This window comes from Betta splendens, chromosome 19 (genome assembly GCF_900634795.4).
Source record: "Betta splendens chromosome 19, fBetSpl5.4, whole genome shotgun sequence".
Classification (NCBI taxonomy): domain Eukaryota; kingdom Metazoa; phylum Chordata; class Actinopteri; order Anabantiformes; family Osphronemidae; genus Betta; species Betta splendens.
In genome coordinates this window covers 10,220,249-10,241,914 of record NC_040898.2, presented here as the reverse complement: position 1 = coordinate 10,241,914, position 21,666 = coordinate 10,220,249, and the positions used below count along the sequence as shown (strand labels likewise).

Sequence of the window (21,666 nt, the reverse complement as noted above, 5' to 3'; positions counted from 1 at the left end):
AGCATGAGTAGATGGGCATTCTGGGAAATCTGGGTAGGGGGAATCAGTTATGAGTGGATGCAGAGAATCAAACCTTACTGAGGACTTTTACAATATAAATTATTGGGATTAGATTAATGTTGATTAAAGAAGCAACAATATAAAGAAATGGCAAGGAACCAAAACCATGACAATACTAATGAATAATAAGTAATAAGTCACACACAGACTGCTGAGGGAAAGAAACTAATTCTTATCACCTGTAGGAGAGCTCAGCTCCATGTCTGACTCCGACTTTTTCACAAGTGGGGGAACGGCCAACAGGGGATGTTCGCCTCCAACTCCCAGGATGGAGCTGCTCAGCCCCTCCAAGCTGAAGGACCGCTCGCAGAACGTCACAGGGAAGGTCACACAGGTACGGCCCCGGGACGACCTTTACAGGAACACACACTCAAAGTCAAATTCAGTTTGACTGCGGTGGCCATGATGGGTTTCAGAAAACCCAACCACAACTCATTTGATGTCGTGGACACGAAAAGGCTTCCAGAATATTACCGTAATGAAAAAGCCTTTTAATTAACTTGCTTGTGGAAAAATCAGTAAGGTATGTGGTGGCTGGGTGTTTTCCTCCTGGGTGCGAAAAGCAAAGTTAGATTGACCCAGTGCGAGCACTGCCACTGGCCTGGGGCCTGGCATTCTGCACCACTGCCTCTGTGGGCTGGGCTCTGGTGTGTGTGACATAAAAGCAGCAAAGTGTTTGTGACCTTGCCGCACTGGGTCACTTACTGATCCTGTTCAGTCTGCCCATGTGATGTCTATCTACGCGTCTGCATCACCACGGTACAGTCGTAGACAGAGGTTCGTCAGAGTAGCACATATCCGTTTAGAACCGGGCTTAAGAGCAGAACAGGTTCGTGACAGCACTTGGACTCTTTGCGTGCGACGCTCCGCTCATCACCAGCCTCCAGCTCGCCCGCGTCCCGCCCTCAGTCAGCTCTGGGGCGGACGATGACAGCACGGCGGCGGCGGCGCTTTCCCCACTGTCTGGAACAAACAGCCCGGATTCCAGTCTCTGCCGAGCGTCACCGATGACAGGATGGTCAAGGATCTGTCGGACCTACAAGGTCACAGCCTCCAACAAGAACTCGGTCAAAACAGTACGTCTTCTAGAAAGGTCTGTTGGTTAGAGAAGGAGCTCAAGCGACAACGTTGCTGTTGTGTGACAAAGATTAGCTGTTAAATGATTGTCCATCATTGAAACTTGTTCCTATGTGATGATCTCTGCATACTGAGGCATTCTTTATGCATAGGTGCTTTCTTTGGAGTCTGACGTACTACCTGAATACAAACTCCAGGTGCCAGAGACAACATGGTGGATCTTGCTTCACTACAGCTCCTTCAAGGCCTTCTGGGACTGGATTATTCTGCTGCTGGTCCTCTACACGGCGGTTTTCACCCCGTACTCGGCGGCCTTCCTGCTGGACGAGCACAGGGACTTGCACCAACGAAGCTGCGGCTACACGTGCAACCCCCTGAACGTGGTGGACCTCCTGGTGGACGTCCTGTTCATCGTGGACATAGTCATCAATCTTCGAACGACGTACGTGGACCACAACGACGAGGTGGTGACGCAGCCGAGCCGCATAGCCAAGCACTACATCAAGGGCTGGTTCCCCATCGATCTGTTCGCCGCCATCCCTTTTGACCTTCTCATTTTCAGATCAGGCTCAGATGAGGTAACACATCTATTGTTTCTCTTTTAAATGAACTCCAATCCCTCATACTGATCATATTATTACACTGCATAGCCATTTCCCTATTAACATCGTCTTCCCTCTTGTTGGTGGAAACCAAAGATGGCAACCCTAACGAGCTTGCTGAAAACAGCTCGGCTGCTGCGTTTGGTTCGCGTGGCACGGAAGCTGGATCGCTACTCAGAGTACGGCGCCGCCGTCCTGTTCTTGCTCATGTGCACCTTCGTGCTCATCGCCCACTGGCTGGCCTGCATCTGGTACGCCATCGGCTATGTGGAGAGGCCGTACACGGAGACAGGCTGGCTGGACAACTTGGCCGAGCAACTGGGGAAGACGTACAACGACAGCGACTCCACGTCCGGTCCGTCCGTCAAAGACAAGTACGTCACTGCTCTGTACTTCACCTTGAGCAGTCTGACCAGTGTGGGCTTCGGGAATGTGTCTCCCAACACCAACTCTGAGAAGATCTTCTCCATCTGCGTCATGGTCATTGGCTGTGAGTTGAATGACATGGTTATGGAAAAAAATACTTCCTTCTGCCAAAATAATGACCAACATATGGACACTGTATTTCTTCTTGTCGTTTCTCTTCCAGCTCTCATGTACGCCAGCATATTTGGGAATGTTTCTGCCATCATTCAGAGACTCTATACAGGTACAACCCGGTACCACACGCAGATGCTGCGGGTCAAAGAGTTCATTCGCTTTCACCAAATCCCAGGAGGCCTTCGCCAAAGGCTGGAGGAGTACTTCCAGCACGCCTGGTCCTACACCAACGGCATTGACATGAACGCTGTGGGTAAAATGAGACCCTGCTTTGGCTGTTGAGTCTTTCTTGCATCCAGTCGCTGATATGCCTCTGCATTCTCATATTTAGGTGTTAAAGGGGTTTCCAGAGTCTTTGCAGGCAGACATCTGTTTACACCTGAACCGGTCTCTGCTGCAGAACTGTAAGGCCTTCCGTGGAGGCAGTCAAGCCTGTCTACGGGCCTTGGCTTTGAGGTTCAAGGCGATCCATGCCCCCCCAGGAGATACTCTGATCCACTATGGAGACATCCTAGACTCACTCTTCTTTATCTCTCGTGGGTCGATTCATGTCATCAGGGACGATGTGGTCGTAGCAATACTAGGTTAAGCAGTTTAAAATAACGCAATGTCTCAGACCTGTTCAGGAGCAGAATGAACTCAACTAATATGTATATTACCGCTCTTGCAGGAAAGAACGATATCTTTGGCGAGCATGTTCACTTGTACGATGAGCCAGGGAAGTCCAGTTCAGACGTGCACACTATTACGTACTGTGACCTGCATCGCATCCTGAGGGACGACCTCCTGGAGGTCCTGGATATCTATCCCAACTTTGCAGACAACTTCTGGAGAAACTTGGAGATAACCTTCGACCTTAGGGATGTACGTTTTCAAATGGTAAAACTCTATCTGACTTGATTCTGGGTGGAAGTAGTAAATAACAATAAAGGGTCATTAATACTGAAAGTGTCCATTTAAAAAGCAACAGGTCATTTTATGATGGATACCTGTTTTTGCTTGTGGTAATCAGGCTGATCAAGCACCACCAATAGCAACTGATGATTCTGGTGATGACTGTGAATATCAGCACAAGCTCAGGCACAGAATCCATTCCTTGGACTGCAGAATTAGGCCTGGTGAGATATACAGTAATCATGCAGAGAAGCTGTAAGCTCTTTGAAGCATGTGTTTTACCGGCTGCAGTGCTCTCCTGTGTCAGATGGAATCGATCACGAAGACTCGTACCCCCTTCAGTCGTTCCGTCATCGCCACTCCACTCACGAGGTCCACTGGGATGACCGGTGTAGCTGCGGATCCTCGTGCTCCGAGGCCAGTGATGACCTGGCTAAGCCGCATGGTGCCAAGGTAGAACTTTATCCCCCAGATGATGACAGACGGGACTACTCCCCCTCCGCTGTGCAGCTATTACCCCCGAGTAGTGCTTCAGTGGGGAGGGAATCTGTGCTGGACAGAGGCCCCCAAGGTAGATGCATGGTCTTAACTGTCTCCACCTTGGAAAACGCACTGTATTAGATTTTCATGCTCCTGCTTTGAATCATGAATCGTGTGTAGTATGTAATGTCAGCATGCTTTGACAACTCATGCACATTTATGTGACTCTAGTGCCTCAAGTGGTCAGCATTTTAGTCCTGGATGACATTTTGACTGTCCAGCTGATGATTTACTAAATTAAAATTTACTTTACTGAATTAAAATGTGTAACTGTTTTTCTCCACCTTTCCTCAGCTTCGTCTTTGAATGTACGGGGCGTGTATCAGTACTGGTCAGACAGACCATCCCAATTTTCCACTCGAGCATGGAGGTCGTCCTCAGTCCGCAACTCATACCACCCGCCAACGTTCACAGAAGATCGGCCCAGTGAGCTCGAGTCTCGACTGGAGGTGTTACATTCACAGCTCAACAGGTGAAATCAAACGTGTGCATGCACATAACCACAGACGACAGAACGGGACGACAAACTGTATCTATAAGGATCTGTGGTTAATTCCCAGGCTGGAGACTCGCATGACGGCCGACATCAACGTTATCCTCCAGCTTCTCCAGAGGCAAATGGCTCCTGTGCCTCCAGCGTACAGCACCGTATCACCCAGCACCCTCCCTACGGACACAACTCACCTATATGGGACGGGGACCCCAGTGCTGCATAGCATGTATTCCATGTCACCAATAGAGATGGACAGCAGAACACCCACACAGGTACGGAATAATACCAGGTCACATCGGATCAGTTGCGTGTTTGCTATTACGAGATTTAAATCACAAAGTGAAATGAAAAAACATGTAATTTCTTTACTCCAGAGCTCCACCCAAACCGACCTTAAATTCCCTAAGAAGTCCCAGGAGTCCTTGTCCAGTGGGATCCATGTGACTGATGATGACACCATGTTTATGGCCGTCACCCCTCAAACTGAAGCCCATACAGGCCCGACACCGCAGCCACCCCAGGCAGCAGTCAATTCCTCCCTCACGGAGAACCCCAGGTTGTGTGGGAGCCTTCGCTATCCCTCATTGCCGAGCAACCTGGACGCCACCTCGGGACATTCACAAATCCAGAAGCACCTCTCGGACCCTGTGCTGCCTGTCAGCTGAAACGCGTCCTGTCAGCCAGTTGTAACTCACTGCACTGCCACTGCTAAAAGCCACCGCCCAGGATTAGGTCACCTGTACTTCCGATTAACTGTACTATAGTAAAATGTAAATACTGCACATACTGTATGCACTGCAAACAGCATGATTCTATCACTATTCTAGCAAGTCTGAATTCCAGGCCCATTCTAACCCTGAGTAATTATGTCCTCTGCTGACTATTTTAGGGTTACTACTGACAGCCAGTACCAAAGTAATTCCTTTTGCTTCTGTCACGAGTTAGATGAGAAGACTGATAGTCCTCCTAGTGTTTCCTGCTGCTCCTTTAGGGAAAAAAAACCTTTTTCACAAACACTGAATTATGAGCAAAACTGTGAAACAGTTATCATTTATAAAATACTCAAAACTAACAGCAAAGAATGACCAAAATATAGAACACTTAAAATTGGTAAGAAATAATTTCTACAAATCAATTCTAGATTACAGAGATCACAGATTGTGTCAGTTTTTTCTCAGGCTGTTTTCAACCATTTTAACTGTTTCTTATTGTAAATCTGTACTATAGGTTTTTTTATGGACAAGTCCCAAAACATCTGTATAATGTTGTTTATGTTAATGTTAAATAATACTGCTATTAATAAAATAACTAATGCAAACATGACAAAGAAACCTGAATTATTGTCAGATAATGTATCGCAACATATTTTTCATTCACAAATGTTTTAATTATTTTATGGTTTATTTATATTGTTTAATTAGCGTCAGTAATGTGGGCATGATGTGTTCACTGACCCTACCTTGTTATTGTACTCTGTAGCTACCGTTTGTCCGGTCACAGTCCAGTTCATGGCGTAAACTGTCCACGACGCCTCATTTTCTTCTTCTATTTTCTACTATTTTCTAAAAGGAACTACTACTACTACTACTACTACTACTAATACTACAAATATTATCTGGGAGAAATGAACTACGGCCGGCGGGACAGGACCCTGAACGCGTCGCACCAGTCAACTTGACCAACGTAATGCTAACGTTTTCTCTCCGCACCACTATTTGCGTGGGATTACTGCAGAACTAAGCTAACTGCTAAACTATAAAAGCAGACGTTGCAACCTAAAACAACAAAATTTAAAATAAATAAATAAATTAACGGCACGCGGTCGCTGAATGGCGTTTTCAACACGGCAGAAACGGCGACGACCGGAGGACAAAAACAGTACAACGAGGCAGCCATCGAGATTTTTGATGCTGCCTTCACGGGACGACGCGAGTATCGTAATAATGACCACTAAGCCCAGCAAACCACGTCGTTCAATCTGTTTATTATTATTACGTTGTTTTATTGCGCTTGTAACTGCTATTTTATTTTAAGAAAACATGTTTTGTTATACAATGGCTAATTCCCTTTTAATGTTTTAGATTTGTTAATAGTAGGCGGGAAGTTTACGACAAGTACGTGAAGGCACCACTGCAGAGGACGTGCTCTGGAGAAACTGAATGAAAGCTGCTTTAAAGTGTTTCTATAGATAGACTCGACGTTAACAAGTGTTTTTACTTCATTTTATTGATTTGTTTGCTTTGAATCCATAAATATAAATGTAGAACACGCATTCATGCCTGGGCTGGACGCTGTTAGTGTAAAAACATGCCGTATGTGCTGCAGTGATTTTAACTCTGCCGTGTAGTGCAGGTGAGATCACATGTTTTCATGAACACTTCATGCCAGTGTAAATCAAAGCCTCCACAGCGAACTGTGAACAGTTTGTTCCTGTCAGATCCTGTTTAACGTGACACTTGGCTGGTTTCCATTTCTTTGTTTTTGAACTCTGATTAACCTCGCTAATCGTTATTCACCAGCAGTGACAGGGCACTTGTAGTAATTTATCTGACCATGACACATCATTTGCCTGAAATGCAGCTTAACTATAATCAATTATCCGCTCGCTGCTTCCCTAAATAACATCTGTGTCCATTGATCAAACTTTTTTAAATAATGAGGCATAATATCTTTAGCTGTCAGGTAATAATGAGACGTTGAACACTGGTTTGGGCGTTTATGATGACACTCATGGATCTTTGTGAATTTTCCTGTCTGCCTTCTCCTTTACATAAATATTTTATTTGCAAAACTGATACAAGCTCATAAATGATCACTGTCTTAATACAAACAGCTCCAGAGGATGGTTAACGCTTGGTGTAGGCAGCAGGACGGAGAATAACACAAGAGCTGCCCCTCCAAGATCTACATAAAGGGTATAGTATGTTTGTGTGTTTTTATACTGTAACTAATATATCAACTCATCATACTGTGTGACAAACGTGGTAAGTGCTTGGCATCTGTGTTTGTGAAACTATTTCTACCGCTCTAAAGCAGCACGTTCATGTCTCTCAGGTCTTTCGGAACCACTCAACTTGAGAATGTTGCCTGCACACGGCCTCTCCAACAATTCTGACACATCCCAACTAAATTCGGTTTTTGGTCATTTCAACAAATGTGAAAGTACAGACTTTGAAAGGGGAGTTTACATTTGGACTTTTTGTGGACTGGTGGGTTTTATCTTTGGCTTTCCCGCAGCTCTTACTATCGTCTTGGAGATGTTTAAAATGTGGAAAAGAGGAGCTCCCATAACACCAAACAACTTTTTCATACTGAATCTCTCCATCATGGATGCATTGTTCCTGTTCTTTATCCCACTTGAAATAGTAAATAGTTATATCCTGACGTCTTGGGACTTTGAAAGTGTATGTAGTGGTTTTTATGCCTTGAACCATACTGGGAGACCCTTCCTGATGGCCTGCATCTGTTTGGACTGTTATTTTGCTGTAGTTCATCCAATTGCCTACCACAAGAGGAAGAGTCTAACTCCAAGGGTTGTGATGGCGGGAATGGTTTGGATTGTGACGGTCGCCATTGGGTGCCTTTACACCGTTTCTTTTTACATATACTTTTCCATATTTTCCTTTGTGCCCTTTTTCATATCAATAATAATAATTGGAATCTGTGATTCTTTGATCCTTTTTAAATTATTCCAATCCCACCACAGGGAAACCATCCACCCACAGAAGCAAAGGGCCATTCACATCCTCATCAACAGCCTGGTGATGACAGTCGTCTCTTATCTTCCTTCAGCTATTCTGTTTGCACTTGTAAATTATGGGAAAGTGTATGATAAATCCTTTCAGTGCACAGTTTTGATTCTAGGTACCATCACATCCACTTTAGTATCTGCCATCATGCCCATACTTTACCTGAATAATATTGGGAAACTAGACCATTTCAAGCTTGCATGCAGGTCATAGTTTATTTCTTGACTCTCTCCTCTAAAAGGTTTGTTTTAGTTTTTGTAGATTTATACTGTTTAGGACCTTCTGGGACTTTCTCATGTGTCACTGTCATGTTTCAATGTAATTTATTTTCTTTTGTTAATATCAATGCAAATGATGACTAAAGACAGATCATCGTTCATAATAATGGCAGTCACGCAGGTGTGCGAGTGTAGACTATTAGTATTAACCTAGTGTGGTACAGATTATATAATACATATATTACTGGGCCACTAAATAGTTAAATATTTTGCCTATATTATGACAAAAAATATAATCACAGTTATAACTTTCATTACCAAATAGAGCAGAGTCCAGATTGCATTGCCTGCATGGGACCATTAAAAGTGAAAGAAACTCTAATAAACTTCTATGTTTACATATCAGCACATGTTGGAGGCGTTGAGGTTTTATGTTTTTAATGTCACACAACCATAATATCTGCAAACTGTTTCATATAAAAATGATCTCTTCTTCATAAAATATTTCTTATGGATTAACGTCGCTCCTCCACAGTAGAACTACCTGTCACAATGTTCAGTAGAATTAGCTACCACAATGATTGTTTTTATATATAGTACACATTTACAATATGGGACTTTACTGACCAGATATGGAAGAATGTTTAAAAAATCTCCCAGTTAATTATTAACCTCTTGCCACAACTGTGAAAGATTAGAAATATTCATGAGAAGTACAAAATAAGTCTTGATTCCTTCCACCCTGCTTGATTCTACACCTAAAGCTAATTGACGCATTTTACAGATGCATAAAACTGACTAAACAACATTATTCCAATATTTCCAATCAGATGTGTGAACAGGGTTCAGCATTTTCCTTAAGAACATTTCAACAGGGAGGAAGGTAAGCGGCTGAAAATGTTACCACCAGGTCGTAACCAGTGCCACCAGTCAGGCTGGTTTTAGTACAAGTCAATGGTTTTACAATGAAATAACTGTGTTGAACAACAACGAAAGAGAAAGAACACAGGTCACTGCCTTGACTGAGACACCACTGTCAGCTACATGAAACATCTCAGGTGAGCAAATGGTGGAAAACTAAACGCACTACAGTGTAAACACCAGGTGATTAATTGTGATTGTATGTGATTGTGTATTTATTGGTCTCACAAAAACCAGGAAGGTTGTAGCACATTCTAAACAAAGCAGTGAGCTGTAAAATACCTGGCATCTCCAGCAGATGGGATTGTTCAAATTCAATGGTTTAGTTTAAAAAAAATAATGGATGTTACACGGTTAAAACCTCAGCTAAAGAAGGTCCGTCCATCCAGTCACACATCCAATACTGCTGATCAAAACACAGGATTATTGCAGGACAGTATTTTAGTTACAGAGGAAATCAAAAAAGCGCTTTCCGCTGTTGAGAACCCAAAAAACATCCCTTTTTTTGCAACGCTGACACCAACAGTTGGGGGAGCATAGGCTTTCCAGCAAAGACATGGGAGTCAGACAAAGGCCCCATTGACTCGGCTCCGTCCTCCCCCAGCCCAACACGCAGTTAACATGAAGAACAGCGCTCTTTAAAAAAAAAAAAAAAAAAAGAAATGCTGCTGATCATTAACTGGGATGCCACTGTGTTGTCGCTGGGCGGAATTTCAGATATGCATTGATTATCCAGAGGCGGCGGAGCGACGTTCGCCTGCTCGGAATCACATTCAGCTCCTTCGGCGTCTAGTGCACAACAAGTCCAACAGCAGATCTTCTTTGTCGCGTAGGAGAGCAACAAACCCGTGTATGCGCACATGCAGATTCTTCACTTCTTGTGGGATATAGTCACCAATAGCTTGTTGTTCTTTCCTGCCCAGAAACAGGCCTCATGGTAAAACAGAGTCACCCCCTGAACGCTGCCCTCATCCTTAATCGTTTTTTCACCATACCATGAAACAACAAACTCCAACTTAAGGCCTGCTAGGCTCCAGTAGTAGTACCGCAAATTAGTAGCAGCCACAGACCAACAACCACATGCGTTAGAATGGCACAGTGGCTCGGTCTTCCTCAAACAGGATGCCTTTCTTTCAAGGAGCGTGTCCACTGGCCAGATGGGCCGCAGGGCCTTCTCTGGCCCCAACAGAATGTCTTTGATTGTATTGAAGACCCCCATCGAGTTCAGGAGCGAGTGACCAGAATACTAAGCGTCGTCCTCAATGCATAACACGGCACGTTACACAGGTCGCACTAAGACGATGGAAGAGAGACAGGAAGGACCGTTAAACGAGACCCAACAGTCTAAAACATTCATTCATCCAGTCAGATCAGACTGATTCCACATACGTAGGGTCCTTTAAAGCAGGTTGAGTAAACTTCTTTGTTGGCACGAAATGGTCACAGATTGCTGTAATGAAGGCAGGAATACAAATGATGCCACGGACACAAGATTAATGCTACACTGTGCTGAGGCATGTCATATGTGGGTGAGTCGGTGACGCCTGGGTCCAAATGAGCTGCTGCGGTATTTCCTCTACGGAGCCTACGTCCTTCCTCGCCTTTCCATCAGCAGAGCCCAGTCCGCGTCTCCTCCGCATTCATCGCATTACGTCCTGCTCCGCTCCTCAACTATGTCCACTCCAGGTGTCCACTAGTCCCAGATACTCTGGATTCTCCGCGGTGGACGTCACGAACCCGTTCACATGTCTGGGCATTCCTCCATCCCTCTCCGGTAGCCTCGGGCCGTCACCCGGCGCCGGCCCAGCCGCAGCCATGGCTTTGATCATGAAGTCCAGGTAATATGGGTTGTCAAAAGCTGGCGAGGTGGGGGTCCTGGAGCTCACGGGCACCAGGTATCCTGGGTTCTCCACGCTATGACCAGAATTCAAGCCGTTGGGGAGGCGTCGGTCAACTCTGGAGCCTTTACGGGGCAGGGTGCTGGGTCGCTCAGGGATCCCCGGCCTGAGATTCTGAATCTCTTGGTTAACATACTCTGAAAAGGAGGATGTAGGAATCAGTTATTATCATACACTTTTTCATTTCCCACCGTTTTTAAAACCCACACTGAGAAAACAAATCACCCACCTGGCAAAGCATGAACTTGAATATTGCCATGACTGCGTCTAGGCAGGGAGTGATGAAGCTGATGAGGCTGATAGAAGTCCATGGGCCCATCGGTGTCAAGGTCGTCCAGGCTCCCGTTGGGGTTGGTGGGGTCTTTGCTGTAGCGCCCAGGGCTCGCTGGCGGGAGTGAGGGGTCGTCTGGATTCGTGTCCAAGAACACGGAGTCAGACTGGTCCCCAGATGAGGGGCTGCGATTCAGCGCCGGGTACAGAGCCCGCAGGCCGTTGGAGGCGCTGGCTCCCATTGGGAGCGTGGGGTACTGGCTGCGGCTTAGCGTGCTCAGGGAGGAGTACATGCTCCGAGGACCCCCAGCAAACAACGGCTCAACGTCTAAGCCATGTTCTCTGCTCTGTAGCAACAAAAGACGAGACAAGATGGGACTATAAACAAACAGCGAGGGTCTAAAGCTGAAGTCAAGCCCGTTTCCTCTCACTGACTCTGTATGACTGGTGTCTGGAAGGCCCGTTGGACTGAGCCCCATCTCCTTGAGCCCTGGGGAAGACGTTTGGCTGGGGCACCAGGTACTCCTCAGCATCCAGCAGGTCCCTCATATCGTTGCCCTCCTCCTCCATAAGCATCCTGTAGAACTGGCTGTCCACTGGGCTGGCCAGACACATCTGCTCATCGTTCTGCAAAACAAACGCACCCAGGTCACTGCTGGTGACCTTATCAGCTAGTACACTAGCTCTGCCATGGACATGAGCTACTGTACCTGGATGACCACGTAGCGAGGGGGGTCTCTGGCCATCGCGCTGAAGTCACTGACCAGATCTTTGAACTTGGGTCTGCTGTCAGGATCAATCATCCAACCTGCCGTCAAACATCAGACCAGAACCAGTCACGTTTAATGAAAGTAACTGCGATGCTAACCTGCTTATTGACATGTTACAAACTCATAAACAGACAAACTGTGGAACAAGTGTACAGCACGACTGACATTTGACCATGATCATGTAGACGTCGATGGTGCAGATGAGGGGCTGGGGAAGGCGTTCTCCCCCCTCCAAAACATCTGGGATGTCCCTCGCTGGGATCATGTCATATGGTTTAGCACCAAACGTCATCAGCTCCCATACTGTGACCCCTGGGAAGTAAATGTGCGAGTTCAAATACCGCTATAGGGTAGAAAAAGAAGGTCTTCATTCCCTTTGTAGGACTGACTGATACTGACCGTAGCTCCAAACATCACTTTGATGAGTAAACTTCCTGTGCAGAATTGACTCCAGGGCCATCCATTTAATTGGCACCTGCATTCATTATTGATGATTAATAAGGTACATTATCGCCTGTTGTTATTAACATATACTTCTACAGTCACTACACGTCTTACCTTCCCTCCGTCTGCATGATACTCAGTCTCGTCGATGTCGAGCAGGCGGGCCAGGCCGAAATCTGTGATCTTTACGTGGTTTGGGTTCTTCACCAGAACGTTGCGAGCAGCCAGATCTCTGTGGACGAGCCGAACCTCCTCTAGGTAATTCATGCCCTAGTCCAACAGACAAACAAGTGTGAACACAATCAGACAAACGTGCGCTGAAACCCCATCGATTACACCTGTACTCAGACTAGAAGCCTTAGTACAAGCCCGCGCAGATAAAGCTACAAACTGGTGGTATCTGCTTTCTTGTTTACGTACCTTGGCAATCTGGACACACCAGTTGAGGAGGTACTGGGAGCCGATGTGATCCTTGTTCTCCCTGACGTATTCCAGGAGGCAGCCGTACGGCATCAGCTGCGTGACCAGCTGCACCGTGGAGGTCAGACAGATCCCCAGGAGGCGACAGACGTAAGGGCTGGCCACTCCCGCCATCACGTACGCCTCCTGAGAGCCGGGTCCAGTTTTAGAGAGTTATAGACATGACTGTGTACTGAGCATCTACACTGTGAGGTTTAAAGCAGGACTCACATCAAGGATTTCTTTATTGGCCTTCGGGGAGGTGTTCTCTCGTAACACCTTAATGGCCACTGGGATTTTCACATTCTCCCCATCAGGAGCCCACACGCCCTAAAACAGGTGCTAAACCTTAATATCCCAAACTTTTGTGGATCGTTGTAAAGGAAGAATATGCTGGAGATCCTACTGTACCTTGTAAACAGTACCAAAGGCTCCTGCACCCAGCACCCTCAGCTTCTTCAGCTCAGTCTCCTTCAGGATCCGCATCTGGGCCTGATTGGGCGACGCACCGCTAGGCGTGAGAGGCTCCACCAGCTGCATACGTGAAGGAAGCAGGTACTTAATCGCAGTACTTCGACGTCTCTGGTTACTGAAACACATTTATGCCCACCTCGTGCTCCTGCAGGATCCTCCTCATGGTCTCCTTCCTCTTTAGGTTCCTCTGCCTTCTCACACAGAAGACCAGCAGGGCCACCAGGATTAGAACCAGAACCACCCCGGTCACGGCAGCTACGATGGTCGTACCGGGTCTGAAGACAGAGTTAGAGATCAGCTCCCGCTCCCGACACGACGGGCGCCATCTGAGCGCGTGAACAGTTGAAGTGGCTCACCCTGCCCTGACATCCACGGGACAGCCCCGCTCATCCATCACAGTGCAGCTGCAACAGAGGAACAACGCTGTGACACTGCTCCCACCGCGCGCACTCCCATTCGTTTCTACTCACGACAGCGTGCAGTTGGTGCCGCAGGGCAGACAGTGGTTTGTGGCGTTGCTGTACTTCCACACGGTCTGCTGCTCCTCCTTGACGCCGCTGGGGCAACGTTCCACGCAGAACTCGCCGTCCTGGAAGTTCTGACACGCTGTACAATGGTCTGCGCCCTGAACACGAGGATATGAACACAAAGAGGTGACGGTTAATTACAGTGGACGGGAATTTAAGTGGAAACGATGAAGTGAAACCTCACCGGGCCGTGACACGAGGCCGAGCCGTTGAGAAGCTGACACTCTGCATGACATGAAATGCATTTGAAGCCCTCCATGTATTCACGCGTGGACCTGTAGCAAACACACATAACACCCCATGTGTTATTTGCTCTTAACAATAGATTGTTATTGATTTATTTCCATTTGTGCATGTGTCACTTTTAAACCGGGCTGTTTTTAATACCTGCTGAAACAACCACTGAAACTCCACTGTCAATTCACCTAATGGCACAATTCAGGTTAAAAGCTTTCAGATTGATTTATTTATATGACGCTGTCTTTACCAACACATGCGCCCGTTCGCAGCTTACAGGCCTACATTTACTGTATTTATTGGAAAGGGCCACACACATACTGTATCTGAGTATCATCAGTTGACTTTTATTGATTTACCACCGCACAAACACAAACACAGCAGCATTCTTACCCCTGATAAACATCACACTGCTCAACACACTCCGTGCCACGTCGGAAAGCCTTGCAAGACACACACTGGCCGGGGCCCGGACCCCAGCAGCCCTCCACACACAGCGGGTGACAGACGAACCCCTCAGCCTCTGGAAACACAAAACCAAAACACAGCCGAGCGTGAGACCCGCTGCGACCCCCACTGCTCCGCTCTGCAGGGCGTCCGCCTACCGCAGACTTTGGGGTCTTGGTTTCTGCTGACGATGCGATGAGGTCCCTGGGTGGGGTGGAGGATGGTGTCCCAAGGCAATGAGCTGGTGTAGCACAGCTGAGGGTTGTTGTGCAGCAGGACCAAACCTCCGCTGACGCTGCGTAGCGAGCGCAGCCCGAGAGACCGGATGTGTAGATTTTGGATGGCAAGGGAAAACACGCCCCTAAAACACACAGGGATGAACTGGAGGTGTATACAAAGGTCTAACTAACTACATCTAAGCCTGTTAGGACAGATAGTACCCTATCAACCCAACTATTCATGCTGGGGATGCTCAGCGAGCAAATCATTAGCCTTTACAACCCAGTAAAGGTGGGGCAGAGACGCAGTTGTGAATGTAACAGCACAAAAACAAACAACGCCAGGAGGTGGATCTGTACAGCGCCTCTACACAGGCATGTGGTTCTTCATGGGGTTTGAGGCACAATGGAAAACACTGCAGACATGTTTTAGCCTTACTTGTAGAGCATCCTGCCTCTGATCACCTTCAGGTTCTCAAACACACTCAGGTCGCTCCACTCTTCCGGCCAAGCATCGATGTACAGGTAGCCTGCACGGCAAAATCACAACACGGGGAACGCGTTTCAGAACTGTTCCATCATGAACGCTCAAAAGCATCTAACAAACACGAACTCTTTGCTGCACCTGTGATCTCCTCCAGTTTCTTGAAGGCCCTGAGCTGCTCCAGAGTCAGGCTGGATTGGTTGGTCGCAGGGTCCCTGGACAATGATAACACGAGACCGGAGCACCACTTTAACAGAGTCACAGATATAGAATGACTGAATGAGCGAGGGTGAATCTCCTACCTTGCAAAGCTCTGAGGAAGGAAGGCCAGGCTCCCAAATATCTTATTACACTTGTTGAACTGCTTCACGTTATCAGACGTTACCATGGTGATGCCATGATTGTCCATGACGCCATTGTCCATGCCCAGACCGTAACACACTGAAAGGCAAACCGTGCACACAAATTCACATTACAGCCATAAACAAATGAATGGAGCCATTATACGGGGCTGCGCTCATGGAAACACTGATGTATGCATTTGTCTGCATCATGACTTTAAATGACAGCCGAAACAGGTCGGTTCACTTGGCAGCGCTGTCAACGCGAGCCGCATCAGAACATCAGTATGTGCTGCTGTGTGTCTGAAGCGTCACGTTGTACGCGTCAATAAAGAACTAAACTGCTCAGCTTCTCTGTGGATACATTATATGAGCTAACATTCAAATTGCTTTATAGGATGATTATTAGAGGGGGTAAAATTAATTTGCTCATTGAAAAGCTTGAAGCTTCTACATTAACAAATAAAAGATTTTAGTTTTTTTATTGCATTTTAAAAAAAGAGTCTCAACATTTCTTAGACTGGGTCTTATAATCATGTCTACATTTCCAAGACAGAACCTCAGCAGCGACGCAGTGACTCCCACCTTTGGGACAGTCCTTCTCACACTTTTCACATTTCTGTGTCTCGTTTCCATCAGGGTGCGTGATGATGACTTCCTGGTTGTCTTTGGGACACACCAATGTACAGGCCACGTCCATAGACAGATAGTTATCTGCAAAAGAAGACAGAATCTGTTCAGCTGGAGCAAAGGGAATGCCTTAGATGCGATTAGCTAAAAAGCAGCGAGCAGCAGTCAAATAGTCTTCCTCCATTCTAAGGATGAGCAACCAGCGAAGCCGGTGGCCGACAGCTGCAGCAGCAGCCGCTCGCTGGGCGCTGGGTTAAAAATAAACGCTCACAAGGACACGTCTTGACACAGGTGGCTCCGAAGTTGAACTTCTTCTTCGGGTTGGGTTTGGTCTGGAAGGTGGCGGTGTCGTAGAAGGTGGGCGGAGGGCAGTTCTCTTTGCACACGCCGCTGTCGTTGAAGTGGCGGCAGGCCTGGAGAGGACGGGGAGACGGGAGGCGTTACTCCAGGTTTCTACGGCGACGGGCCGACGCCCACGCGCCACCTACCAAGCAGTCCGAGTCCTTGGGCCCGGTGCAGCCGGCGGCACACTGCATGTGGCAGCAGTCGTTGGGCAGCGGGCCTTTGCACCTCTGGCAGCCGGACGCACAGTTGATCCGGGTCACTGCAAAAGACAGCGTGTGAGCGGTCGCGCGCCCGCCGAGCACTCGGCCCGGCCGCGTTCAGCCGCGTTAACTCACAGATCTGACAGTCCTGCGACGTGTCTCCCCAGCAGCCGCTCTTACACGCGGACGAGCAGCTTGGACCTGGACCCGGAGGGAAAAACAACAGAACAAGCCATGAATGTGGAGCTTCACTCTAGACCCTGTGAGGAGTCTCTATATTTCAGTTTCTGTATTTGAACTCACAATTGGGCGCCCGAGCCTGCAGACGGGACCGCTGGAAGTGGGTGTTCTGCTCGTCAAACGTGTCCTTCCAAACGATGCTCTGTGGGTCTGGAAAGCAAAGCTGAGGGTTCCCCCAAATATCCACGCCGCCCAGGAGCACCTCTGGAAAGCAGACAACGCACGGCTGGAGGTCAGCACCCGGCAGGCGCCGGTGGGCGCGGCGTTCAGGCCTGTTATGAGTGGAGACCCACCGGTGAGGCTGCGGAGCCGGAGCGTCCGGAGCCCCGTCCCGTTGCGGGTGTTGCCCAGCACGGCCAGCGCGTAGCTGGAGTTGTACAGCTGGCTGCCGCGGATGATGCGCAGGTTGTCCAGCGGCACCAGGCTCACCGACACGTGGGCGACGAGCACGTAGCCCTGCACCTCCACGATGCCCTGCGGGGGAAGAGCGAGGCCGATGGAGCGGGTGAGACGCCCAGGAACAAACTCCACATCACATCTTAGTTTACCTGCAGGAAGGAGAGGTCGAGGTCGCCGTGCAGGTGTGTGATTTCCAGGTTGCCGTGGACGACCTGGCAGCCGGCGTAGAGCAGCCTCAGGGTCTCGTAGTGGTTTTCCAGGCTGGAGGGCAGGACCAGCTTCATGTCTGTCCCCAGACACACTGCAACACACATGATGTAGAAAGTCTGCATGTGCATCTAGAGCATTTTCCAGACGCCGTCAAGCGCCATCGATACATGAGCGTCACCGGTTTAGAGGCCGAGGAGCCCCAGCTAAACATTACACTCCACATATTTTGACTGCAGCGCACTGCGAGTGGCCTTGGATGGCTACTTTGAAATACAAGGCGCATTCCCTGCCGCTGTACCTCTCAGCGTATAGGATCTATTTTCCGCCGGCAGCGGCGAGCCCAGATTCCCCGCGGCGGGTCACGTTCAGGGTCGCGCAGCGTAACAATCCGAGGGGGCTCTCGCAGACGCATAGCTGCCGTGCTTCAGCAGGGGTTATAAATGACTTCCTCTGCACCCCCCCCCCCAACAGCCCCTCAATAGACTGAACCACCTCCATCCACGCTGGAACAGGAAGCGCTGTTCACATCACATCACGGGCCGAAGGTCCAACAGGGTTCAGGAGATAAGTGCTCAAGAGCAGCTCCTCCAAATGGGGACGGGGGGTAAGATGCAAACGAAGTCCCAGCGAAGTCGAGCAGTGGCAGCCATTTACTGGAGCGAGCGGCTCCATGTTTGATACACGTGTTCACTCCACGGCTGCAGCGTGTGTGCGATATCAAGTCACAGCCGCGTTCGGCGATGGCATCATGGAAAGCAAACTCATCTCTAATAATCTAGAGTTTGTCACAGATTTCCTGCTTCCCACAAACCTAAAAAAAGGAGCTCAAGGTTTAGATGAAGGTTTCAGCAGAAAGCCCAGATTTTTACCGGCTCCCTCTCCTTTCATTCCCTCATTGCTTGTCCTTTAAAAGTCTCTCAGCAACGGCTTTGCGTGTGTGTGTGTGCGTGTGTGTGTGTGTGTGTGTAGAGGGGGTGTCAGCCTAAAATACCCAGTCTTTTATCACTTGCTCTGCTCTGTCTATCTGCTTCCATGTCTCTGTCCCGCCTCCTTTTTCTGAACACACACTGCTTTTACTGCAAACTTCTGATAAATTGTCTTCTTGTCTCTTTTGTCTTTTTTGGACTCCAGGACGTGTTTCTGAGTCCAGGCTGCGGCTCGTGGTGCCTTGTTATTTCTGAAGGCGAGCATGCGATGCTACGCGGCCTTCCTCGGCAGCTTGCGGCTGACGGCAGCCAGCGGAGCCGCACCTTTGTGTGACAGAGTGCCAGTCAGCGCAGGGAGCGTGTGCGATAATGTCAGCGACTGAAGCGCAAGGGCAGCGGCGCGACAGCAGGAGTCTGGCTGCAGCACACGGGCCTCAGCGAGCCCATCCAGCGGGACTTTGTCAACACGTCAGTCCAGATTCACAGCAAATCCCAACAATGTGTGTCTCGCTTCCCTTTCTTCCACTATTTTGAACACATTCCTTCTTTCCCCTTGACTCTATGACAGAGTGAGAGAGGGAGAGAGAGAGAGAGAAAACAGGTATTGCTCAACAGACGAGCAGAACAGGATCTGTGCTACTGGGGAGCACACACACACACACACGCACGCACACACACACACACACACACTGGCACGTCTGAGGTCACCTGCATTTGAATGTAGTTTACTTTCACAGCATGACTACAGAGGGATGGACGTGGATGGGAACAGCTCATAACATAATGTCAGATCAGGGCGTCATCAGAAATGAGGAACGATTTAAAATAAATTTGTCCAATAAGAATCTCTCAATAATTTTCCTGCACAAACACGGTAATACAAATATCTACATGCTCCTTTGTACAAGGATTGATGGCGACAGCAACTGAGTGGACGCGTCTGACAGTGAGAGGACGAATCGCACGCGGCCACAGCCCAGAGCTGGACTTTGTGTGTATCTGAGCACTGGGCCCGTCCTCGGCCCAGTCTGAGTCACGGCTCGCTGCGTCGACCCGCTGAGGTCACCTCAGTAGGTCTTAATCACCACACTGGTTTCTCACTGGGTTTTTCCTCAGCGGGTGCACTGGCGTGTGGCGAGAACATGAGCCCCGTGGACACGGAGGCCGCCGCGCTGCTAATTATTAATTAAACAAACAGCGTGTGACGCAACCACCGGCCTTTGGATTCACACGCTTGTTGATGCGTGTTTGTGGCATCCGCGCGGACATAAGGCTTCATAACCGAGCGCAGGACCGCTGAGATGCGTCCAATTATACGAGACAGCGCTTAAGTCGGGGATTAGGGAGCCGTCATAGCTCTCATACTGAACTGATGCTTCAGAGATCCACGCTGTGCAATAAAGTGCACCAACCTGTTCCCACCAACAATGCGGCTGTATTTGGAAATTACTTCACCTGCGCCTGGCTTTGTTTGTGCAGTATTGATTCTGGGGGCAGCCACTGATAATACTGATTTTTTTTTTTTCCTGGTGTGATTTGGAAGAAATGAGATTTCAAAATCTAAACTTTAATATTATTTCCCGTGTCCTGCTTTGGCGGCAGTGTTTCGATTTTTTAAGCGACAGACGTCCGTCGATGGATCTTCTCGTGCGCGTCAATATTTGTGCTAAAAGCTTTATTGATATGTCTGATTCCACTTAATATAACAAAAGCTTTGCAAACACCAATGTGATCCCATCCAGCACATATGCATGGAATTTGTCTTTTTTGGGTCAATAAATCTTAAGATTGTCTGCAAGACTCAAATTATTCATCTTATTAAAGGCAAGAAACTAAAAATCATTAAATAAAAACAGCTGAAAACGATTAAGCGAACTAATTTAATTGACTTTTTGTTGTTTTGAACCTTAATTGAATTCAAAGTGAAGTTGTAATACATTAATATCTCAAATTAACTTTTCTGATGTCTTACTTCGCATACAAACGCATTACTTATCGCTCATCTGTTGCTTTTGTGAGACGGTGATTTGCAGGGTTCCTTTGCGCTTGTTTATACTTTCACTTAGCGCTTATTTCGCTGGCGTGCGCTCCCGCTCCGAGTGGCCGCTGCGCCAGACAATGTCGTCTTCAGGCGCTGAAGTGAATAATTGACATCGCGCTGATCCTTGGCGCACAATGCGCCAATTGTCGCAGCCGCCGATGGTGTTTTGGTTTTTTGTGCTTCTTGTTGTTTACGCGCGGAGCGGACGAGCCCGACGTCCGCACAACTTCGCGTCTCTATCGTCCGCGGCACCGTCCCGTGTTTCTCACCTGCGTCGCTGCTACTACTGCAGCGTTGTGTTCGTGTTTTGTCGTCGCCACAAACAGTTGTCACGCAGGACTTTGGGCCGGAGCCGAGGCCGCGCTCTCGTTACACGCCACATTGTGACAGGTGGGATTTTCCTCCTTTCGGGCGCCTCGCGAGCCGCCGCCGTGACAGAGGACGCGGAGCTGCGGACCCACGCGGGAATGTGCGCCTAACCAGAACTACCCGCGTCTTCGGGCCGAGCGGAACCTCCAATAACCCCTTCAATGGACCCAACGCAGCCCGCTCCCACGCTGCCGATAAACAGCGTGCGTGTAGCCAGCAGCTCTGAAGTCACCCACCTTCTCTGGCCAACGCGCCCGTGACTGCGAGCAGCGCGGCCCCGACAAACAGCAAACTTCTCGCCGCCTCCATCTGCTGCGAATCTCGCCTCTAGTCCATATTCCAACGCAGGGCTTCACTCCCGTTCCCAGTCAGAAAGGCTCGCGCGTCCGCTCCGTCCCCCTCTCCGCCAGCTTCGTGGGGTTTTGGCACACTTTGGCGTTCTCGCTCGCCTCCCAATCTCCGTGACTTCCTCCCTGGAATTCCGTGCCGCGGTGGAGAGCGCGACGGCGCGCACGAGCAGACGCGCGCTCCCGCGGAGGCCTGCGCGGGGAGTGGCAGCTTGACTCAGCCCGGCCTCGCTTCGGACTGACTTCATATCCGTGCGAGGTTGCGGGACAGCAGCGGGTCGCGCCGTGTACACGGA

At 48.7% G+C, this 21,666-nt stretch overlaps 2 protein-coding genes and 1 long non-coding RNA gene across 4 annotated transcripts; 2 read left to right on the top strand and 1 right to left on the bottom strand.

The window, feature by feature from the left end:
- Positions 1-1,030: 1,030 nt before the first annotated feature.
- On the top strand, positions 1,031-5,280 carry kcnh6b (potassium voltage-gated channel, subfamily H (eag-related), member 6b). 2 transcript variants are annotated; one of them, XM_055504241.1, is made up of 11 exons: positions 1,031-1,153; positions 1,290-1,715; positions 1,836-2,229; positions 2,329-2,528; positions 2,611-2,863; positions 2,950-3,143; positions 3,292-3,397; positions 3,481-3,744; positions 4,008-4,185; positions 4,274-4,478; positions 4,581-5,280. In XM_055504241.1, exons 1-11 carry the CDS (start codon positions 1,076-1,078, stop codon positions 4,869-4,871), a joined length of 2,589 nt encoding a protein of 862 aa, XP_055360216.1. In that variant the 5' UTR covers positions 1,031-1,075; the 3' UTR covers positions 4,872-5,280. The 2 variants fall into 2 exon arrangements, with proteins under 2 accessions (XP_055360216.1, XP_055360215.1); XM_055504240.1 differs by having other exon boundaries at positions 2,950-3,158.
- An 826-nt stretch (positions 5,281-6,106) lies between these two features.
- LOC114846105 (uncharacterized) lies at positions 6,107-8,573 on the top strand. The gene is made up of 3 exons (XR_005896975.2): positions 6,107-6,558; positions 7,040-7,121; positions 7,261-8,573. It is a non-coding gene; the product is annotated as an uncharacterized LOC114846105 (long non-coding RNA).
- A 21-nt stretch (positions 8,574-8,594) lies between these two features.
- Positions 8,595-21,561, bottom strand: erbb2 (erb-b2 receptor tyrosine kinase 2). Its single transcript, XM_029134807.3, has 27 exons — positions 21,260-21,561; positions 17,627-17,778; positions 17,372-17,552; positions 17,142-17,282; positions 16,974-17,039; positions 16,782-16,897; positions 16,565-16,706; positions 16,249-16,377; positions 15,625-15,763; positions 15,464-15,537; positions 15,278-15,368; positions 14,779-14,981; positions 14,567-14,696; positions 14,121-14,211; positions 13,880-14,034; positions 13,766-13,813; positions 13,546-13,684; positions 13,347-13,469; positions 13,167-13,265; positions 12,897-13,082; positions 12,591-12,746; positions 12,432-12,507; positions 12,198-12,344; positions 11,973-12,070; positions 11,698-11,889; positions 11,222-11,609; positions 8,595-11,129 (listed from the first exon to the last, which is right to left on the bottom strand). The coding sequence occupies exons 1-27, from the start codon at positions 21,330-21,332 to the stop codon at positions 10,762-10,764; spliced, it is 3,903 nt and encodes a 1,300-aa protein (XP_028990640.1). The 5' UTR covers positions 21,333-21,561; the 3' UTR covers positions 8,595-10,761.
- Positions 21,562-21,666: the final 105 nt, after the last annotated feature.

Coding starts and splice junctions, on each gene's coding strand:
- kcnh6b (XM_055504240.1), top strand. CDS start 1,076: ATGGTCAAGGATCTGTCGGACCTACAAGGTCACAGCCTCCAACAAGAA. Junction 2,230..2,328: donor CTGCGTCATGGTCATTGGCT/GTGAGTTGAATG, acceptor TTTCTCTTCCAG/CTCTCATGTACGCCAGCATA. Junction 2,529..2,610: donor ACGGCATTGACATGAACGCT/GTGGGTAAAATG, acceptor TCTCATATTTAG/GTGTTAAAGGGGTTTCCAGA.
- erbb2 (XM_029134807.3), bottom strand. CDS start 21,332: ATGGAGGCGGCGAGAAGTTTGCTGTTTGTCGGGGCCGCGCTGCTCGCA. Junction 17,283..17,371: donor CCGGCTCCGCAGCCTCACCG/GTGGGTCTCCAC, acceptor TCTGCTTTCCAG/AGGTGCTCCTGGGCGGCGTG. Junction 14,035..14,120: donor CGGCCTCGTGTCACGGCCCG/GTGAGGTTTCAC, acceptor CCTCGTGTTCAG/GGCGCAGACCATTGTACAGC.